Source organism: Saccopteryx bilineata, chromosome 2 (assembly GCF_036850765.1).
Source record: "Saccopteryx bilineata isolate mSacBil1 chromosome 2, mSacBil1_pri_phased_curated, whole genome shotgun sequence".
NCBI lineage: Eukaryota > Metazoa > Chordata > Mammalia > Chiroptera > Emballonuridae > Saccopteryx > Saccopteryx bilineata.
Genome location: NC_089491.1, coordinates 374,174,040 through 374,191,637, shown reverse-complemented (window position 1 = coordinate 374,191,637; position 17,598 = coordinate 374,174,040). Strand labels below are relative to the sequence as shown.

The window sequence follows — 17,598 nt, the reverse complement described above, 5'->3', positions numbered from 1 at the left end:
TGGGGAGGGTCGGGGAAGCCGTGCCAGAGTCATTTGGGGACTTCTCTGCAGAGAATCACTGTATAGGTCAGTGTTCTGATGGTGGCCACTGTGAGCCTCACCAAGCTCAACTACCTGGAAGAAAGAAAGATTTTGCAGTAATAAGTGTCCAGAGAAGCAACTTCCGGTGGGTCTGGCACCGTCTACAAATCGATTTCAGTCCTGTGCCAAAGGAGTTACAAATTATTTACAAAAATAGAACTGAAATGCACCATTTCTATGACTGTTTCTCTTCTTTCACTCTTTCCTCTCCTTTTGTATCTTCTTTCCCATTATTCTTTCCTGTTCTTTCTCTTTTTGTTTCAATTAAGCATATCTGTTTGAAGGTTTTCTCTTCTCCACTAGCATCTACTCAGTCATATCAGTTTGCCAAATTTTGTTCTGGGAGAAAAGGACTTAGCCTCATACTTGTTGAGTTTGAATTTTCTGGAATATTTTTAAACAGCTCAATTTTTCACTTTTTTCTGAAGATTGTTTAGTCTGTTTGCGAAGAGCTAAGAGAATGGGTGTGTGACTCTGTAAGAGCTGAGGTCCAGGGAGCAGAGTCAACACAGATGGAAGGAAGCACAGAGTTTACTGATCATTTTTGTATGAAAGGTTTTTTGGACCTTTCCTCATACCAAACAGACAATAGCTTCCTATCCAGAGAACCCACAGACATATATAACCCAGATTGTCATGTGAGCTCTTGTTTCCCATTCTGTGTCCAGCCCCAGAGAAGGCGGCCTAAAGTTCATAACTTCTGGGGTGAAGAGGGGAGATGTGACAGGTGGACAGGCAGGGTTGGGAGGGGTGGTGAGGGAAGTATGGGAAATGGGAGGCTGAGGATGAGTCAGGCCAACTAAACAGGCTGCAGATTCCTGCAGCTGTGGCTTTCCTGGCAGTAGGCTCTACCCAGAAGTCTCTCTTGATTTTAGACAGAGAAGACAGACGCCAGCAGGTGGCGCTAACCTGCAACCAGGGCAGGTTGAAATTGTGCCTCTGGAATCTGGAGTGGGTTACCTGGATAGCGGCACAGATTTCCCCTCCGTGTTGGAATGGATTTTTAGTATATATTTTTTATTAAGGCTTAGTTGTTTTCTTTTAATTTTGTTTTTCTTCTTACTGTATATCATTTTCTTGATACAAATATATCTTTACCTTCATGCTTTCAGCTTTTGTTTTATTGATTTAAAAAGCCTTCATCATTCCATATCTATATTAAAATAAGTCTTCAAAGGTTTACTTTCTTTTATTTCCGTAATCTCTGTGGAAATATTTTGCTGTATGCTATAAGATAACTAACACCCCCCCACTCCTATCCCCACAACTTGGTTAACTAATTATTCCAGTAGGCTTTATTTGATAATCTACTTTTCCACAACTGATTTGAAGGTATCATTTTTATATATAAGTGGAGCTTTTTCTAGGTTTTGATTTCTGTGCTAGTGACACATTGTTTTAATTGTTGGAACTTTACACGATTTTTTAAGATTCTTGCTGCCTGTAGACAGACTCTGAGATGGAGAAATGGCTACGGAGGTTTACGGAGGAGTTTCTCTTGGGATACACCTGTAGGGAAGTGAGGAGGGAGAGGCTGACTGCAATGCTGTTTTATTTATTTATTTATTTATTTATTATTTTTAAAAATGTCTTTTCTCTTCTTTTCTAAGTGAGAAGAGGGGAGATAGAGAGACAGACTTTCACATGTGCCCTGACTGGGATTCACCTAGCAACACTCATCTGGGCCTGATGTTCTGCCCATTTGGGGCCATGCTCGGAACTGAGCTATTTTTAGCACCTGAGGCTGAGGCTCCATGGAGACATCCTCAGCACTCAGGGTCGATGTGCTCAAACCAATCAAGCTATGGCTGCGGGAAGGGAATAGAGAGAGAGAAAGAGAGAAGGAGAGGGGGAAGAGTAGAGAAGCAGATGGTCACTTCTCCTGTGTGCCCTGACTGGGGAATTGAACCTAGGACATCCACACATTGGGCCGACACTCTACCACTGAACCAACTGGCCAGGGCCTGCAATGCCGTTTTAACGGATACTTCAGCTGATCCTTTGGGGAGCTCCAGAGCTGGGCTGGCCCTTCAGATTGTCCAATTTGAGGTGAAGGGGCTGAGCCTCAGCCAGTTACTGGCCCATGGACATTCTGCTGGGAGGGGTAGAATCTTGGGCAAGGCAGCTTCCTGCTGCCCAGGGCAATGCCCAATAAAGGGCATAGTTGTGAGCTGCCAGCAGCCTATACTCCCAGCAACTAGGCGCTTGGTGTATCAGCCCTGGGCAATGTTTGCTATCTCAATATTTTGTTCTGTGGAAGTTGAAGTCATTCTTTATAATTAAAAAAAGGAACACTTGGTTTCCTATTTTCATTTGTATTAGTGTTCTCTTTTTAAGGAGAGAGTAGGATCCTAAATGACAGGTGTCATTTTAACTAACACGTATGATTGTGACACCATAAGAAAGCTGGAAAATGGCAGGGCTATCGGATATTTTATAATCACATCATGATCAATTTTGGCATGGTTTTGGACTAATATAAAACAATAGATTTTAAAAGTCAGTGTAGAACTATGAGATACCACTTAATATCTACTAGGATTATTATAGTAATAATAAAAAAGAACAATAACAAGTGTTGGCAAGGATGGAAAGGAATTGGACCCCTCATACCCTGCTGATGGGAATGTAAAATAGTATGGTCATTGCAGAAAACAGTCTGGCAGGTCCTCAAAAGGTTAAACACAGAATTCATATATGACCCAACAATTCCACTTCTAGGTAGATAACCGAAGAGAAATGGAAACATGAAATCAAGCAAATGAAAACATTTTCATACAAAAACTTGTACACGAATGCTCACAGCAGCATTATTTAGAATAGCAAAAAAAAAAATAAAAAAAAAATATATAAGTAAACCAAATGTTCATCATTTGATAAATGGATAAATTAAGCATAGTATATTGATACAATAGAGTATTATTCAGCGATAAAGAAATAGAGTACTGATACATGCTACAACACAGATGGATATTGACAACATCATGCTAGGTGAAAAAAGCCAGCTACAGAAGACCATCCTTGATACGATTCCATTTGTGTAAAAGTTTAGAATAAGTAAATTCATAGTGTATAAAGAAGACTAGAAGTTGTCTAGGGCTGGGGGGGATTTGTGAGGGAGAAAAGGGGAGTGACTGCAAATGGGTTCAGTTTCTTTTAGAAGGGATGAAAATGGCCTAAAATTGATTGTGGTGATGGTTGTACAACTCTGAGACTGTATTAAGAATCATTGAATTGTACACTTTAAATGTGTGAATTATGGTATGTGAATTATATCTCAGTAAAGTTGTAAAAATCGTGTGCAACCAAAAAAGCCCAAATAGCCAAAATAAGGCTTGCTCTTTAAGCATTCTCTCTCTCTCTCAAAAAAGTGTGTAACAAAAATTAGCAAAAATTGATGCAGTTGATTTGCAACAGATGGAAAGTTTATTGAGGTAGAATAATTAAAAAGGAAAACACATTTTGCATTCTAAAGACCAAACTAGGTCAAAGACTATCAGAAACAATTATGGCAGTAGTTGAAGCTCTGTCTCCTCGGGCTTGTTAAATTATTGTCACTTTCTCAGATTCATCATTTGCTTCTACATCTTACTCTTATTTGAATTTTACATCAGAAACATTGTTGACTTGAGATGAAATCACTTGGCCATTATCTGTTACTGTCCTGGTTTCTCTGCTTTTATTTGAATCTAAAAAAGAAATAGGGAGTATTTTAGAACTGTAGTTTCTCACCTGTGCACAAGGTTATAATAAGAGCTTTGTAAATTGTAATTCTATATTCAAATACTTGGCTTGATCATTTTTATTTTTTTTAAATTTGTACAGTATTATTTATTCTATAAGACCACCTGGTGCTAAATTAGAAGATCAGCCTAATTTCATCTGATTGGAGTGTTTTATATGTCTTTACCGTTTTTCTTTATATAGCTGATGTTCTTGGTACCTTTTCTAAGGGATTTTATTTTTGACACTTATATATGTATAATTATTTATATAAATATGTAAGCCCTGTTTATATTTTTGGATTTGAGTTTGAGACTATCATTAGCTGCCTTCACCAACCTTAAGCTATTAAAGGTTGTAGTTCAATGTCATGGGTGTGAAGACAGCATTTCAGTTTCATGACTTCATCTCTGGCTTGGTCAGCTGCTTCCGTGGAGAACTGAGCTACCCATGACTCAGTCTGGTCTGTAGTATCAAGGTGGAACAGAGCTCTGAAATGTACTCCCATTTTATTTACTAATATGTGTTTTCACTAGCTATTGTGATAATTGAAGTGCTCTTTGGCTTCCTTATAGACTTCCTTGACAATAATTTCATTGAAATGTCGGGACAGGTCTTTAGCTGGGGCAGCATTCCTTCCAGTAATTGTGCTATTACTAGACTGTTGGGTCATCTCATTGTCTAATTAAAAGTAAGAAAAAAAATTTTAAACTAAAAATGAAAAAGAACTATACTTTAGCCTTCTCTGACTCTTTTTGTTAAAATGAACCTCAAAGGAAATGTTTGCTTTGCAAGTGAGGTAGGAAGGTATTGAGTCGTGATTCTATTTGGTGATAAGTCTCTTTCTTCAGTTTGCTTTTCATATTCTTTGCAGATCAGCAGTTATCAAAATTTTCAAGACATCAACTGTGCAATTGACCTTCATTTGTCCTGCAGATAAACCCCATTTTGATACCAATGATTTTGGAAAGTGGTTAAAAATCGGCTCAAATAACACTATTTCCTAAATATTTTCTATTAAATGACATGTATTTTTGTGCTTCTATCTCGTCCAAAGACTTCAGACAAATTTAGAATAATTCTTTACCACTTAGAAAGGAATGAAGAGCTTAAAATAATTTAGACCAATTCATTTTTTAAAAAATTAAGGCTTTAAGACCCAGGATGATGACTTCTTTAAGATCTCAAAGTTGTTAATGGGTTGCTTTAACAAAGCTCCATGACACCTGTGTTTTTACTTGCTTATTTATTGATAAGATAAAGAATATTATCCTTACATTCCACTGTAGATTTTGGTGTTGTAGCCAAAGAGAAACTTGGAAAAAAATATCTGTTTGAATAAACTGGAATCACATCTTCTTGCTAGAGAGTAAGATTTTTAAAATCAGTGGTGAGAATTTTGATAGCTTTAGAGTAATTTATTTTTGAAAAAAAAATTTAATGCCTATTTTCTTTATTGTTCATATTACATGTGTAATGAGATAATATGATTATTTCTCATACATTGTGTTATTTATGATAAGTATAGTAGTTACTAGTTGGTGATATTGCTTTATTCATTTATCATTCATCTATTATTCACTTATGATTCTATTATTTTTAATTAAATTCATTATTATATCCAGTTATCAATTATTCTACTTATTTATTTTATTACCTATTTCTATTTCTAATTCTATAATTTATCATTCTATTTGTCTTATTTTATTATATCATATATTATATTATTCTATTATTATCTTATTTATATTTTACACATCAGTAATAAGTAAAATTTTATCAATTATTAATTAAGCATCTTACAAAAAACACTATGTTAGATCTTGGGAATAACATTGACAAGTCACATTCCCTAATCTTAAAAAACTTGGGTATAATTTAGGTTGTATTTTATATGATCACAGCAAGTCTTTTTTTATGCAATTTTCACAATGTTGAAATAGTGTCAGAAAAATAATTTATTTTTTTTTCTACTGAGAAACAATAGAGATTACTTATTGTCCCAGTGGTTGACCTAGTTTGTAGACTCTTGGTTGCTGATGGCTGACTTATCATTCCTCGTTTAGCTGCTCTAGTTAGAGACCCAGTTTCCATGGAGCTTGGTCTTAGTGGCTCATTTTGCCATCCCACTGCGTATTTCACACCACCTTCTGTCACAGGCTTGCAACAGATCTTGCTACCAGCAATAGAAACTCAAGATCTCCGTAGTTTGTGCTGTTGTTCTGCTGCTATTGTCTGGACCCATCTGTCATTTGCTTCCATCAAGCTCAACTGCCCAAATTCCTTTTCATCACTAAGCTGTTGGGACCAATATAGGAGATGTTGAAGAAGAGAACATCTGTTCCTGCTGTTGGGGGCTCCAAGCCATTCTGGAGTTCTAATGTCGTATGTGGAGTGTCTATTCTACAGTACGTTCAACAAATATTTATTGGACACTTACTCTGTGACAGATTGACAGATACTGTGCTGAGAACCAAGAGAACATGTTGATAGATATACAGAATTTCAGCTCAGCTACATGCAGTTAAAATAGGCTATTACGGAATTTTATAATTATTATTTATAACATTTTCCAAGAAAATATATTCAAGTTCCAAAGGCCAGCATGGAATGGTGCCTACAGCTTCCTGGAGCCACATTTCTGCACTTCCAGCTCCCCAGTTAGTATCTGGCTATTTTCCAGCTGTGTGACATTGAGAAAGTTACTTAACATCTCCGTAGTTTGATTTCCTCATTTATAAAATGAAGACACTAGTTCCTATTTCATAGGGTTATCATAGATTAAACAAGTTATATTTGTAAAGGACCAGGAGAAATACTTGGCATATGGAAAGTATGAAATGTGTTAGTTAAGTAGAAAAATTTTATAAAGAACTCTTGGATTACAACCTTCACCCCCCCTTTTCTTAAACTGGAAACAAAAACATATCATTCTTAATTCACTGCTGACTTTTCTCCTCCCAAGGCAAAATATTTAACATATACACAAGACTTATGTCAACATCAGCATATACATACCAAATTGTATATGACTAAGGCAGTTACCCCAGGTAAGAGAGGATAATATTGTTATATTATAAATTACAGGTTCCCATGGACAGGTCTTACAGGAAGTTAAGAGACCTCAGCAGAGAACCAGCTTATTAGGGCAAGAAGCCTCATCACAGACAGGATGTGACCAATATGTTCTTTTCTTGGGAAGATCATTAAATCTGTAATTATTCAAGTGATCACAAGAATATTCTTATAGTTCTGGAGGACAGAAGTCTTACGTAGATGTTTCCTTGCCTTTTCCAGCTTCTAGAGGCCATCAACCTCCCTTGGCTTGGCCCCTCCTCCATTGTCAGAGCCAGCAGGTAGCATCCTCAGATCTCTCTCTGACTCTAACCCCTACATCCTCTTGAACTGAAGACTGCTTTTGTTTTTAATGATGTAATGGTTATTGATGGTCCCTGCCTGTTTAAAAGTAGTTCTGGGATTTTAATCACTAGAAATAGTTACCTAAAAAATAGCAAAATTATGTATATGTTGCAATCCATTATTTTTTATTTTAAAGTCCCATGAAACTGTTACCTATAAGAAAAAAGTTGAGGAGTGTAGGCTTCTTACTTGACTCATCCATTCTTCAATGACTGGATACCATTTGCTGTACTATTTGGGTGAACCAAATCTCAACTGATTTCAGTTTTCAAATCAGCAGCTATTCATTCTGTATCCTGGCAACTGAGGTTCCAGATGGTATGCTTTTCATGTGGGAAAAGCTCACTGCTGTAGATACCAGACTTTATAGAATGACATTGCCTTAATGTTAGGAGAGTTTATTACCATGGAAACCTATACTTACGCCTCTACACTTTCTCTAATCTGCATCATGTCATTTTTCAAAAATTTGTTTAATGCTCCATCAGATTCAAAATTTTTTGCTCCTTTAAATAAAACATCAAAATTTTTTTGTCTAATCTCTTCTGCTATTCATGCTTGTTACATTTCTACATCACTTTTGCAGTTTTTAAGCACATTTGTACACACTGGCATAATTAAATAATTATTTGTGTTATGAGAGGCTGTCAGAAAATTTTACAGAGGAGGAAACTAAAGCTCAAAAGTTATGTGGTTTTTTTTATGTAATATTCCATTCATTGACGCAAGAACCAGGGTTAGAACCTGAGGCTCCTGATTTCACCCAACACTCATTTCACTACATGGAAGTAAGTTCACTGTTGATACTCTTTTTCTGAGAACTGATAAATTTTCTCCAAGATTGTAATGTTTTTGTTTTAATATAATCTGACAAAAGACATTTGATTCTATTGGCCTCTGGCTAAGAATGCATTAGAAATAGACAGCAAGGCCCTGGCCAGTTGGCTCAATTGTAAAGCATTGGCCTGGCGTGTGGAAGTCCAGGGTTCAATTCCTGGTCAGGGCACACAGGAGAGGTGACCATCTACTTCTCCACCCCTCCTCTCTTCTCTCTCTCTTCTCCTCCTGCAGCCATGGCTTGACTGGTTGGAGTGCATTGGCTCCAGGCACTGAGAATGGCTCCATGGTGTCTCTGTCTCAAGTGCTAAAAATAGCTCAGTTGCAAGCATGGCCATAGATGAGCAGAGCATTGCCCCAGACTGTCTCCATCTCCCCTCCTCTCACTTGGAAAAGAAGAAAGAGAAAAAAAAAAGACAATAAAAATAATTCAAGGATATAGTGCCCCTAAGAACCGCAATCACCTTTTCTGCTTCATGTTTTCAGATAGAGCTTGAAATCAAATTTTCATGGATGGATTATGATATGGTTAACCATCCATAGAGGACTGATGATCAACTAGATCTCTAGGGCTCACATTTGATATCATTTGATATGATGAAATTATGTTTTCAGTTCATTAAATTTTCCCCCTTTATTAGGGATGAATCCATTAGTCAAGAAAGTAATAAACATCAGATGTACTTTGTAATACAAGTGTGACTTCATTAATTAAACTTGAATTCTAAACCAGAACTTTTGCTTTAAACTTCTTTCCATTTAGAATATTATTTAAACATATATTCAAAAGGGAAATGATATTTGAAAATTAATCATAAATATCAGGTATTAAAAATAAGTTAGCATTTATTGAATGCTTATTCAATAAATATACTTTGTAATAATTTGTTTAACCTTTATAATGCCATTTGAAAGAAGTACTATTGGGCCCTAGCCGGTTGGCTCAGTGGTAGAGTGTCAGCGGTAGAGTGTCAGCCTGGCGTGCAGAAGTCCCAGGTTCGATTCCCGGCCAGGGCACACAGGAGAAGCGCCCATCTGCTTCTCCACCCCTCCCCCTCTCCTTCCTCCCTGTCTCTCTCTTCCCTTCCCGCAGCCGAGGCTCCACTGGAGCAAAGATGGCCCGGGCACTGGGGATGGCTCCTCAGCCTCTGTCCCAAGCGCTAGAGTGGCTCTGGTCGCAACAGAGCATCGCCCCCTGGTGGGCAGAGAGTCGCCCCCTGGTGGGCGTGCCGGGTGGATCCCGGGTGCATGCGGGAGTCTGTCTGACTGTCTCTCCCCGTTTCCGGCTTCAGAAAAATACAGAAAAAAAAAATCTGAAAGAAGTACTATTATTATCCTCATTTTACATATAAACCTGAAATGTATACATTCTAGCTGTATGAAAGGGAATAGACTTATTATGTCTGAGTATGACAAATTGAGGATTAAAGTAAAAATACTTTTATTCATTCTGAATTTGTCTCATTTTCATTGTTGGAAAAGCCTCTTGAAAATCTTTTAATATTTTAAAGTTTTTGTATAAATTAAAAGCTGTTAGGTGTTCATATAGCTGTACCACAGACACAGACCTTTTAAATGTAAGACAATACCATCAATCAGTGATAAATTGCTAAAGGAAGAAGGTTTATTGAACACAGAATTCACAAGATTTTCTATAAGATAATCAAATGAGTCATCATATTTGTATGTGGTATTCTTCCAGATGAATGGGGAGATACCACTATTGATTGCTAGAGCTTATATTTCAGTAACAGAAAGACAAAGGGACAGACAGTTTTTTTTTTAAGATTTGGTCATTTTTCTAGACAGATATATAATGCCTTTTCTTCTCAGAAAGTATTTGGCATATGCTAGCTCTTGTGTCTCAAATTAATTGCTTTGAGATTTCTCTTCCAGGGAGTGGAGCCTGGTGCTCAGTATTTTGCTGCGTTGGTCTACCTCCTCAAGAACTTTCTTTACCACTATGGCTTTGGGCGGATCTAAAAATTAAAAGGAGATATTAGAGAGTTAAGGAATGATGAATAAGATCACAATAGCTAAAATGTGGAAGCAACCCAAGTTTCTAACAATGGATGAGTAGATTAAAAATATGGTATAAACATATGAGGCAATGTGATTGAGCTCTAAAAAGGGAGGACATTTTGACACATGCTACAACATGGATGAATATTGGGGCTATTATGCTAAATGAAATAACTCAGTCAGAGAAGACAAATGCTGTACGATTCTACTTATATGAGATACCTGGAGTAGTGAAATTCATAAAGAAAGTAGAATGGTGGTTGCCAGGGCTGGGGAGGAGGAAATGGAAAGTTTTTGTTGAATGGATATAGAGTTTCAGTTTTAGAAGATGAAAAGAGTTCTAGAGATGGATGGTGGTGATGGCTGTACAAATATATGAATGTACATAATGCCACTGAAACATACACACAGAAATGGTTAAGGTGCTAGATTTTGTGCTCTGTATATTTTACTACAATAAACTTAAAAAAAAAGAACAGGAAATTATATTGATTAAAGAAATAATAGACTTTTTCTATGGGATGAACTAGGTAATAAGCACAAGTTCTTAGATTCATTTTTGGTGAATTTTGACTTCTTGATTAGCTAAAAACATGGTGACATGTTCCTTTGTTTAAAATTAGCACACATTACTAAAGTTAGACATCTAGTACTCACTGACATCTATTACAAATCTTTATTACATCTATTCTTTTTTTGGTGTCTTTTAAAAAAGATTTTATTTATTGACTTTAGAGAGCGGAGAGAGAGAGAGAGAGAGAGAGAGAGAGAGAGAGAGAGAGAGGCTAGGAGGACCAGGAAGCATCAACGAACAGTAGTTGCTGTATGTACCTTGACCGGGCAAGCTGGGTTTTGAACCAGTGACCTCAGCATTCCAGGTCAGCACTTTGTCCACTACACCACCACAGGTCAGCCTGTATCTATTCTTATATATAATATAATTCTGGGAATATAAAAGCAATCAATCTGTGCACTGAAAATGAAATAGTACAGCATAAAAGTAGAATTTACTTTTAATTACCTTTGCCTTGACTTCCCATGCTTCCAGATCCATAATCTTTAGATTTGTAACCTCCAGACTTGCAAGCTCTGTAATTATATATTGTTGGAAACATCACAAAGGAGTGAATTAGAGAGAACCCCTTTATCTCTAGATTCACTATTATGTTTTCTTTAGATGTTTGGTGTACACCTTTCAGTGGATTACATTTGCATTAGCACCAAGAGGTGATTTTTAAATGTTCCTGTCTCCCATACCTTGTTGCATTTTGATTTTGTAAGATGTTGCTAATTTGTATCTTGGCAATAGAGTATCATGTTTACTATTTGGCTGTCTATGGTAAGAAGTGTAGAATCTGTTTATGTTCGCTTTCCAGAGATTTAAGTTTCACGCAGATTTCAGTATATTACTTCTCTACGTTATTTTACCTACCCATCATCTCCACCAATGAGGAGGCAGTAGGTCTCAATTTCTTTTTCCAGGTGGACCTTGATGTCCAGGAGGTGTTCATACTCCAGTTTCTGGCCCTCAGTCTCGGTTCTGACCTGGTGCAGCTGCTCCTCCAGGGCCCCGATCTGAGCTTGGATCTGGGCCAGCTGCGTACAGTAGTTGCCTTCGGTCTCAGTTAAGGAGCACTCCAGGGAGTGTTTCTGTAAGGACCCAATGAAGAAACAGACAGATATACAGATAGATGAACTTGCTTTGATATATGGCTTTCTCCTCTTGCTCACTTTGCCTATAATTGTTTTAGATTTCACATTGGCACATGGTTAAGAAGACTCTGTGATATTCTTAAAATGAGCAAGTCTTTCTTTTTGGTAGAATAAGCCTAAAGACATTTGACGTTGCTGTCTTAGCTGTTCTATATAAAATCCTATTCTTTATGTTTTAAGTTAATTACATAAAATAATATATGGATATATTCTCAACATGGATAGGAGCTTTTCAAAACCAACAGGCACATATTTAAAACGCTAACCTAGGAGACGGTAAGAAATTGTCCTCTCCTACCGTGGCTAGGAGAGACTGCAGTTCAATCTCCAGCGTTTGGAGGTTGCGCTTCATCTCGGTCAGCTCGTTCCGGGCGGAGGTTGTGGCTCCCACGTCCTCGGAGATCTGCTGTTGCAGTGAAGCGCTCTGAAAGGTGTAAGTGAGGGAGCAAATCTTTTTTTTTTTTTTTTTTTTTTTTTCATTTTTCTGAAGCTGGAAACAGGGAGAGACAGTCAGACAGACTCCCGCATGCGCCCGACCGGGATCCACCCGGCACGCCCACCAGGGGCGACGCTCTGCCCACCAGGGGGCGATGCTCTGCCCATCCTGGGCATCGCCATGTTGCGACCAGAGCCACTCTAGCGCCTGGGGCAGAGGCCACAGAGCCATCCCCAGCGCCCGGGCCATCTTTGCTCCAATGGAGCCTTGGCTGCGGGAGGGGACGAGAGAGACAGAGAGGAAAGCGCGGCGGAGGGGTGGAGAAGCAAATGGGCGCTTCTCCTGTGTGCCCTGGCCGGGAATCGAACCCGGGTCCTCCGCACGCTAGGTCGACGCTCTACCGCTGAGCCAACCGGCCAGGACCAGAGCAAATCTTAGTTGGGTGAACATCACCAAAATGCGGCAGGCTTGTTTCCTGTTTAAGACGCACCTTCTCGTTGAACCAGGCCTCTGCATCCCGGCGGTTCTGCTCGGCGAGGGCTTCGTACTCGGACCGCATGTTGTTCAGCAGAACCGTGAGATCCACCCCCGGCGCCGCGTTCATCTCCACGTTCACGTTGCCCCCGGCAGCGCACTGCAGAACTTGCATCTCCTAGAGGCAAGAAAGTGTGCAGCTCAGCTATGCAGGGATCTCATAGAAGGTCTAAGCTTAGCTTTGGAAGTGTTCTTAGCGTTCACCTGGTTCCATCTCCTAGGCTGTGGAATGAGCTCCCTCTACATTTTTTATTTCCTGTCCGGTGGACATAAATTTCAATGATAGTGAACTCACTAATTTCGTGAATAGCCTGCTTTATTCTTGGAGTTGTCATTGCTTCAGAGGTCTTTCTTTCGGTGCACCCAATTCCAGCTCACAAACTCCCATTCATCGATCGGTTTTATTTCTGCTGCTCAGAAAAAGTCTCAATTCCTTTTCCCAAGGAAAGTCCTTACAAAATTTAGAAGATGAGGGATTCATCATCTCTTATTCTATTCATTTCTAGTTGAAATGTTTCCACCTTGGAAGACTGGTCATTATTCTACTTTGAGACCAACTTTGATGTGTCCTCCATTCAGCTATATCCTGAACACAGCCTGAACATGGTGGGAGGGCTGAGTCCAAATAATTCTGAACAGTGGAAATAATTATGAACAAATAAATATTTCTGGAGCCCTGGCCAGGCAGTTCAGTTGGTTAGAGCATCGTCTGGATAGCCAAGGCTGTAGGTTCCATCCTCAGTCGGGGCTCATACAAGAATCAATCAACAAATGCATAGATGGGTAGAACCACAAACCAATCTCTCTCTCTCTCTCTCTCTCTCTCTCTCTCTCATCAATTAAAAAGTTAAAAAATAAGTATTTATATATTTATACTTATTTAAGATTTTAACTTATTTATTTGTATATAATTAGTAAAGGAAGAACATCTTCTAAAGAATCCTAGTTGTCTATTAAGCTTACATAGAACATTATACTGTCTTGATGGACTTTGGTGTCAAACCTGTCTTTATGTGAATTTTGGTTCAGCCCTGTAGTAGCTAGATGAAGTTGGGAACATAGTTCATGTCTCAATTTTCTTATCTGAAAATTGAGGATAAAAAAAAAATCCTTCTCTGTATTGTTGAAAGATGTGAAACCGGCAGTACTACCTGGCATTTAAATACTAAATAAATGCTAGTCACTATGGTCATTATCATTATCCTAGAGGTTGAAATCAGTTTTGCATATTATTTCATGTTATTCCATCTGAGGTATGTGCTGTTGGGATGCAGTGAGTCAGTTCTAAGATTGTGGAAGGCAGACATCCCTGCTAAGACTGTACAACTGAAACAACATGGACCAGCCTACGTCTCTGCTGCAGAACCCCCCCCCCCCCCCATGTCCCAGACCCCAGATTGGTCCTAATGATAATAATGAGGCTTTCTTTCCTCCCTGTACCAAGTCCATCAGGAGATTCTAGCATTCATTCCTCCTTGGTGGTACCCATTCCTTCTCTATCTCCAGGTAGGTTTTTACTTCTGAAGATTTAGGGAAAACTTTCCCAGTTTAAGCAGAAAAAAAAAAAAAAAGACAAAAAGTTACACGAGGGTTTGTGAGTCAATTCCATTCATCAAAAATTTGTTAGTAACTACCAGGCGGTTAGAGCCATACTTGAACTAGTATATTTATATAAATGTTCTTCAAATAGTTAGATTTACAAGATAGCTTCATGGTGAATCAAGCAACGTTTTTACTTGATCTTCTTTAAGCATTTGGCTTAACTATAGAAGTTATTTTGCTGTTTGAAAGTATCAAATTCCTTTTCAAAGAATAAAGATATTCTTAGAACACAGTGGTTCACAAAACAATTACAGAGGTATGTCTAGAGTAGTGGCTATATGGTCCGATTTAGAATTTAGCTTCCCATGGTGACCATTTTGGATATATATTGTTTATTTAGAAGTGTAAATTTTGACATCACAGTTTAATTTCAGTCTCATTATTTTTATAGCCATACCTATTAAGAATATGTATTGATATTAAGTGTATCTAGATACTTAATATGTGTATGGAGTAAATGTTTAAGTGTCTTAAATCTGCCACTGTTACATAGAAATTTAGATCAAATTTCCTTTGGCTGTCCTTAACATCTTTAATTTAATTAGATGTAATCTTTTAATTGTGCCATATTAATTTAGCTATAATTATCTAGCCAAACACTGCTCTTGTCACCCCCATTGGTCTGGAAAAGATGATTCTTTGTTTTCCCACGGGAAACAATGAGAGAGCAAGGGTGAACCTGTACAAACACTTTGCCACTTTTGAAGACAACTCAGGCCTCCTGTCTGTCTGATATTGTGTGGTTAGGACCAACTTCTTGTTTAAGAAGTCAAGCATATTATCTCCTATCAGGTAGATAGTGTCTGCAGAACGGTGGTTAAAATGTACCCAGTCAGCTCTTACCTCTTTATGATTCTTTTTGAGGTAAGTCATCTCCTCGCTCAGGGTTTCATACTGAATCTCCAGGTCGGTTCTGCACAGGGTTATCTCGTCCAGAACTCTGCGCAGCCCATTGACATCACTCTCCACACTCTGGTGAAGAGCCAGCTCATTTTCATACCTGAAAGAGTGTTCATGATTTTCCAGTTTGTCACACGGTTGGAGAAATGGTCACCAATCAAAGATCAAATACTAGAGGTCTGGAATTTAGAAGTACTGTAACAGATTTGGCCCCAAGAGACATTTTCCAAGTTTATTGTATGATAATTATTATTTTCTCTATTTTGAGGTATTTCTTTGACAGAAAAAGAACCAGGGTATTAAACACTACTTTTATAACATAACCATTCATACTTTATATTTCATAGTGAAAGTATAAAAAAGTAATAACATTCTGCTTATTTTAAACCCAAGTGTTTTATAGCATTGCAATAAGACTTGGTACTATTTAATGGAAGGATCAAAAAATGAATTCAATATAATGCTTCACATTAATCCTCACAGAATCTTTCACTCCAAGAGCTTACTCACTTGAGTCTGAAGTCATCCGCTGTCAGCCTGGCATTATCGATCTGTAGAACAGCATTTGCATTGCTGGTGGTGGAAGCGATGATCTAGAAAGGGGGAGTTTGATTTTTTAAAGGCAATTTATCAATCAATAATTAAAAAAAAAATCCAAAGTGTTTTTTGTAGCTTAGGAACTGGAACGAATCAAAATTAATATAATTTTTAGATAGCGACATTTTAAATCATGAGGTTCAACAACTGAATCTACTTAGAGCCTATCTCCAAAGCTAAATGGAAATGCCTTTTAAGAAATTACATGTAGAGATGATAAATGTTTTTAGTATTCAGCGAGGGAAGGAAAAGACATGAAAATTCATAGAAATGATTGCGAAGTGTAATTTCTTACCTGATTTTTGAGATCATCAATTATAGGGATATATCTACTATAGTCGTGATCAAGCCCACGGCAAGAACCGGGTCCAAATTTCTCATACCAGCCCTTGATCTTCTGCTCGAGGTCTGCGTTGGCCTCCTCCAGTGCTCGCACGTTGTCCAGGTAGGACGCCAGACGGTCGTTGAGGTTCTGCATGGTCACCTTTTCATTGCCAGAAAGGAGTCCCCCCTCATTCACAGTGAAGCCGGCACAGGAATTGTTTCCGCCTGCATTTCCTCCCAAGGTGCTGCTCCCAAAGGCGCACGAGAAGCCACTTCCAATTCCAGGCATGCTGCAGGCATTTCCAGCCCCAAAGCTGGCCCCCCCACCCGACAGCCGGAGCGATCCTGTGGTGGGACGCGGACAGGCCCTTCTGGAGCCGCTGGGAAGTCGAAGAGACATGGTATCTGGGCAAGCGCGTTGCGGAGCAGGACTTGTGGAAGCCGGTATGGAATGCCTTCTCATCTCAACTGTTTTGTTTGCCTTTTTATAGACAGTTCTCAAGTGTGTTCTGCATGATATTCTGCCTACACAGAGTAAAACGTGGCTTGCCAGCCTCAGCAAGTTAGCATAATTGGATGATTTTTCCTAATTAGTAACTAACTTTGTTGGGCCTATTTCTGTAGGAGGGCAGTTGCCCTCGGGTTGGTGGTTATCTGAGAAATGGGTCTGGGTGGAGCAATTTCAGGTTCCTTATTACAATTTAAAATTGTGAGTGAGTCATTCTTTTACTTCCTTCCTTAGAAGATAAAATTCATCCATCCATCACACCATAAAAATTTGGTATGGTGGTTTTGGGCTATTTATGCCAAGGCAGATATTGATGTTTTTGAGACTTTTTCTTATTTTACTGTCACAATTCTTTCTATATAAGTAGAGAACAGAACCAGAATCATGATTTCCCCAATCTGGTTCTTTAACTACCAGTCCCGCCCCCACATTCTCTTGCCACTGTTTCAGATGGGAAGTAACTTCCATTTTGGCTAACATACATCATATATTTTGTTAACACTTACGTCTAGGGATGGCTGCCTTCTCTTATCCATTTTGGTAATTAGGTGACACACCCTTAATTGCTGTTACAGGTTGTGGGAGTTTGGAAGGACATTTACTTATTTCCTGACCCAGCAAAATTTGAAGCAAACTCAGAAGGAAATATGCTATCAGTTTTTACTTCATTGTGGTTTAGCTTAGGTGAAAGTCATCAGTAAAATAACTAGTGTGCCCTCTCCATTCACTGAAAACCTTAAGTATTTTGAAAATTTTTGAAAAATGTAGAAATTGGCTTATGGACAAAATTTCCATGAACATTATGTGATGTTGTTGTGAACATATGGATTCACTCATTCACTTATTTAACAAATATTTATAAAACACCTACTATGTGCCAGTCAGTATTCTGGCCACTTGA

At 38.4% G+C, this 17,598-nt stretch overlaps 1 protein-coding gene across 1 annotated transcript; it reads right to left on the bottom strand.

Moving 5' to 3' along the window:
* Window positions 1–9,930: 9,930 nt before the first annotated feature.
* On the bottom strand, window positions 9,931–16,869 carry KRT25 (keratin 25). Its single transcript, XM_066263672.1, has 8 exons — window positions 16,161–16,869; window positions 15,779–15,861; window positions 15,212–15,368; window positions 12,723–12,884; window positions 12,095–12,220; window positions 11,516–11,733; window positions 11,105–11,172; window positions 9,931–10,040 (listed from the first exon to the last, which is right to left on the bottom strand). The coding sequence occupies exons 1-8, from the start codon at window positions 16,650–16,652 to the stop codon at window positions 9,931–9,933; spliced, it is 1,416 nt and encodes a 471-aa protein (XP_066119769.1). The 5' UTR covers window positions 16,653–16,869.
* Between the last annotated feature and the right edge of the window lie 729 nt (window positions 16,870–17,598).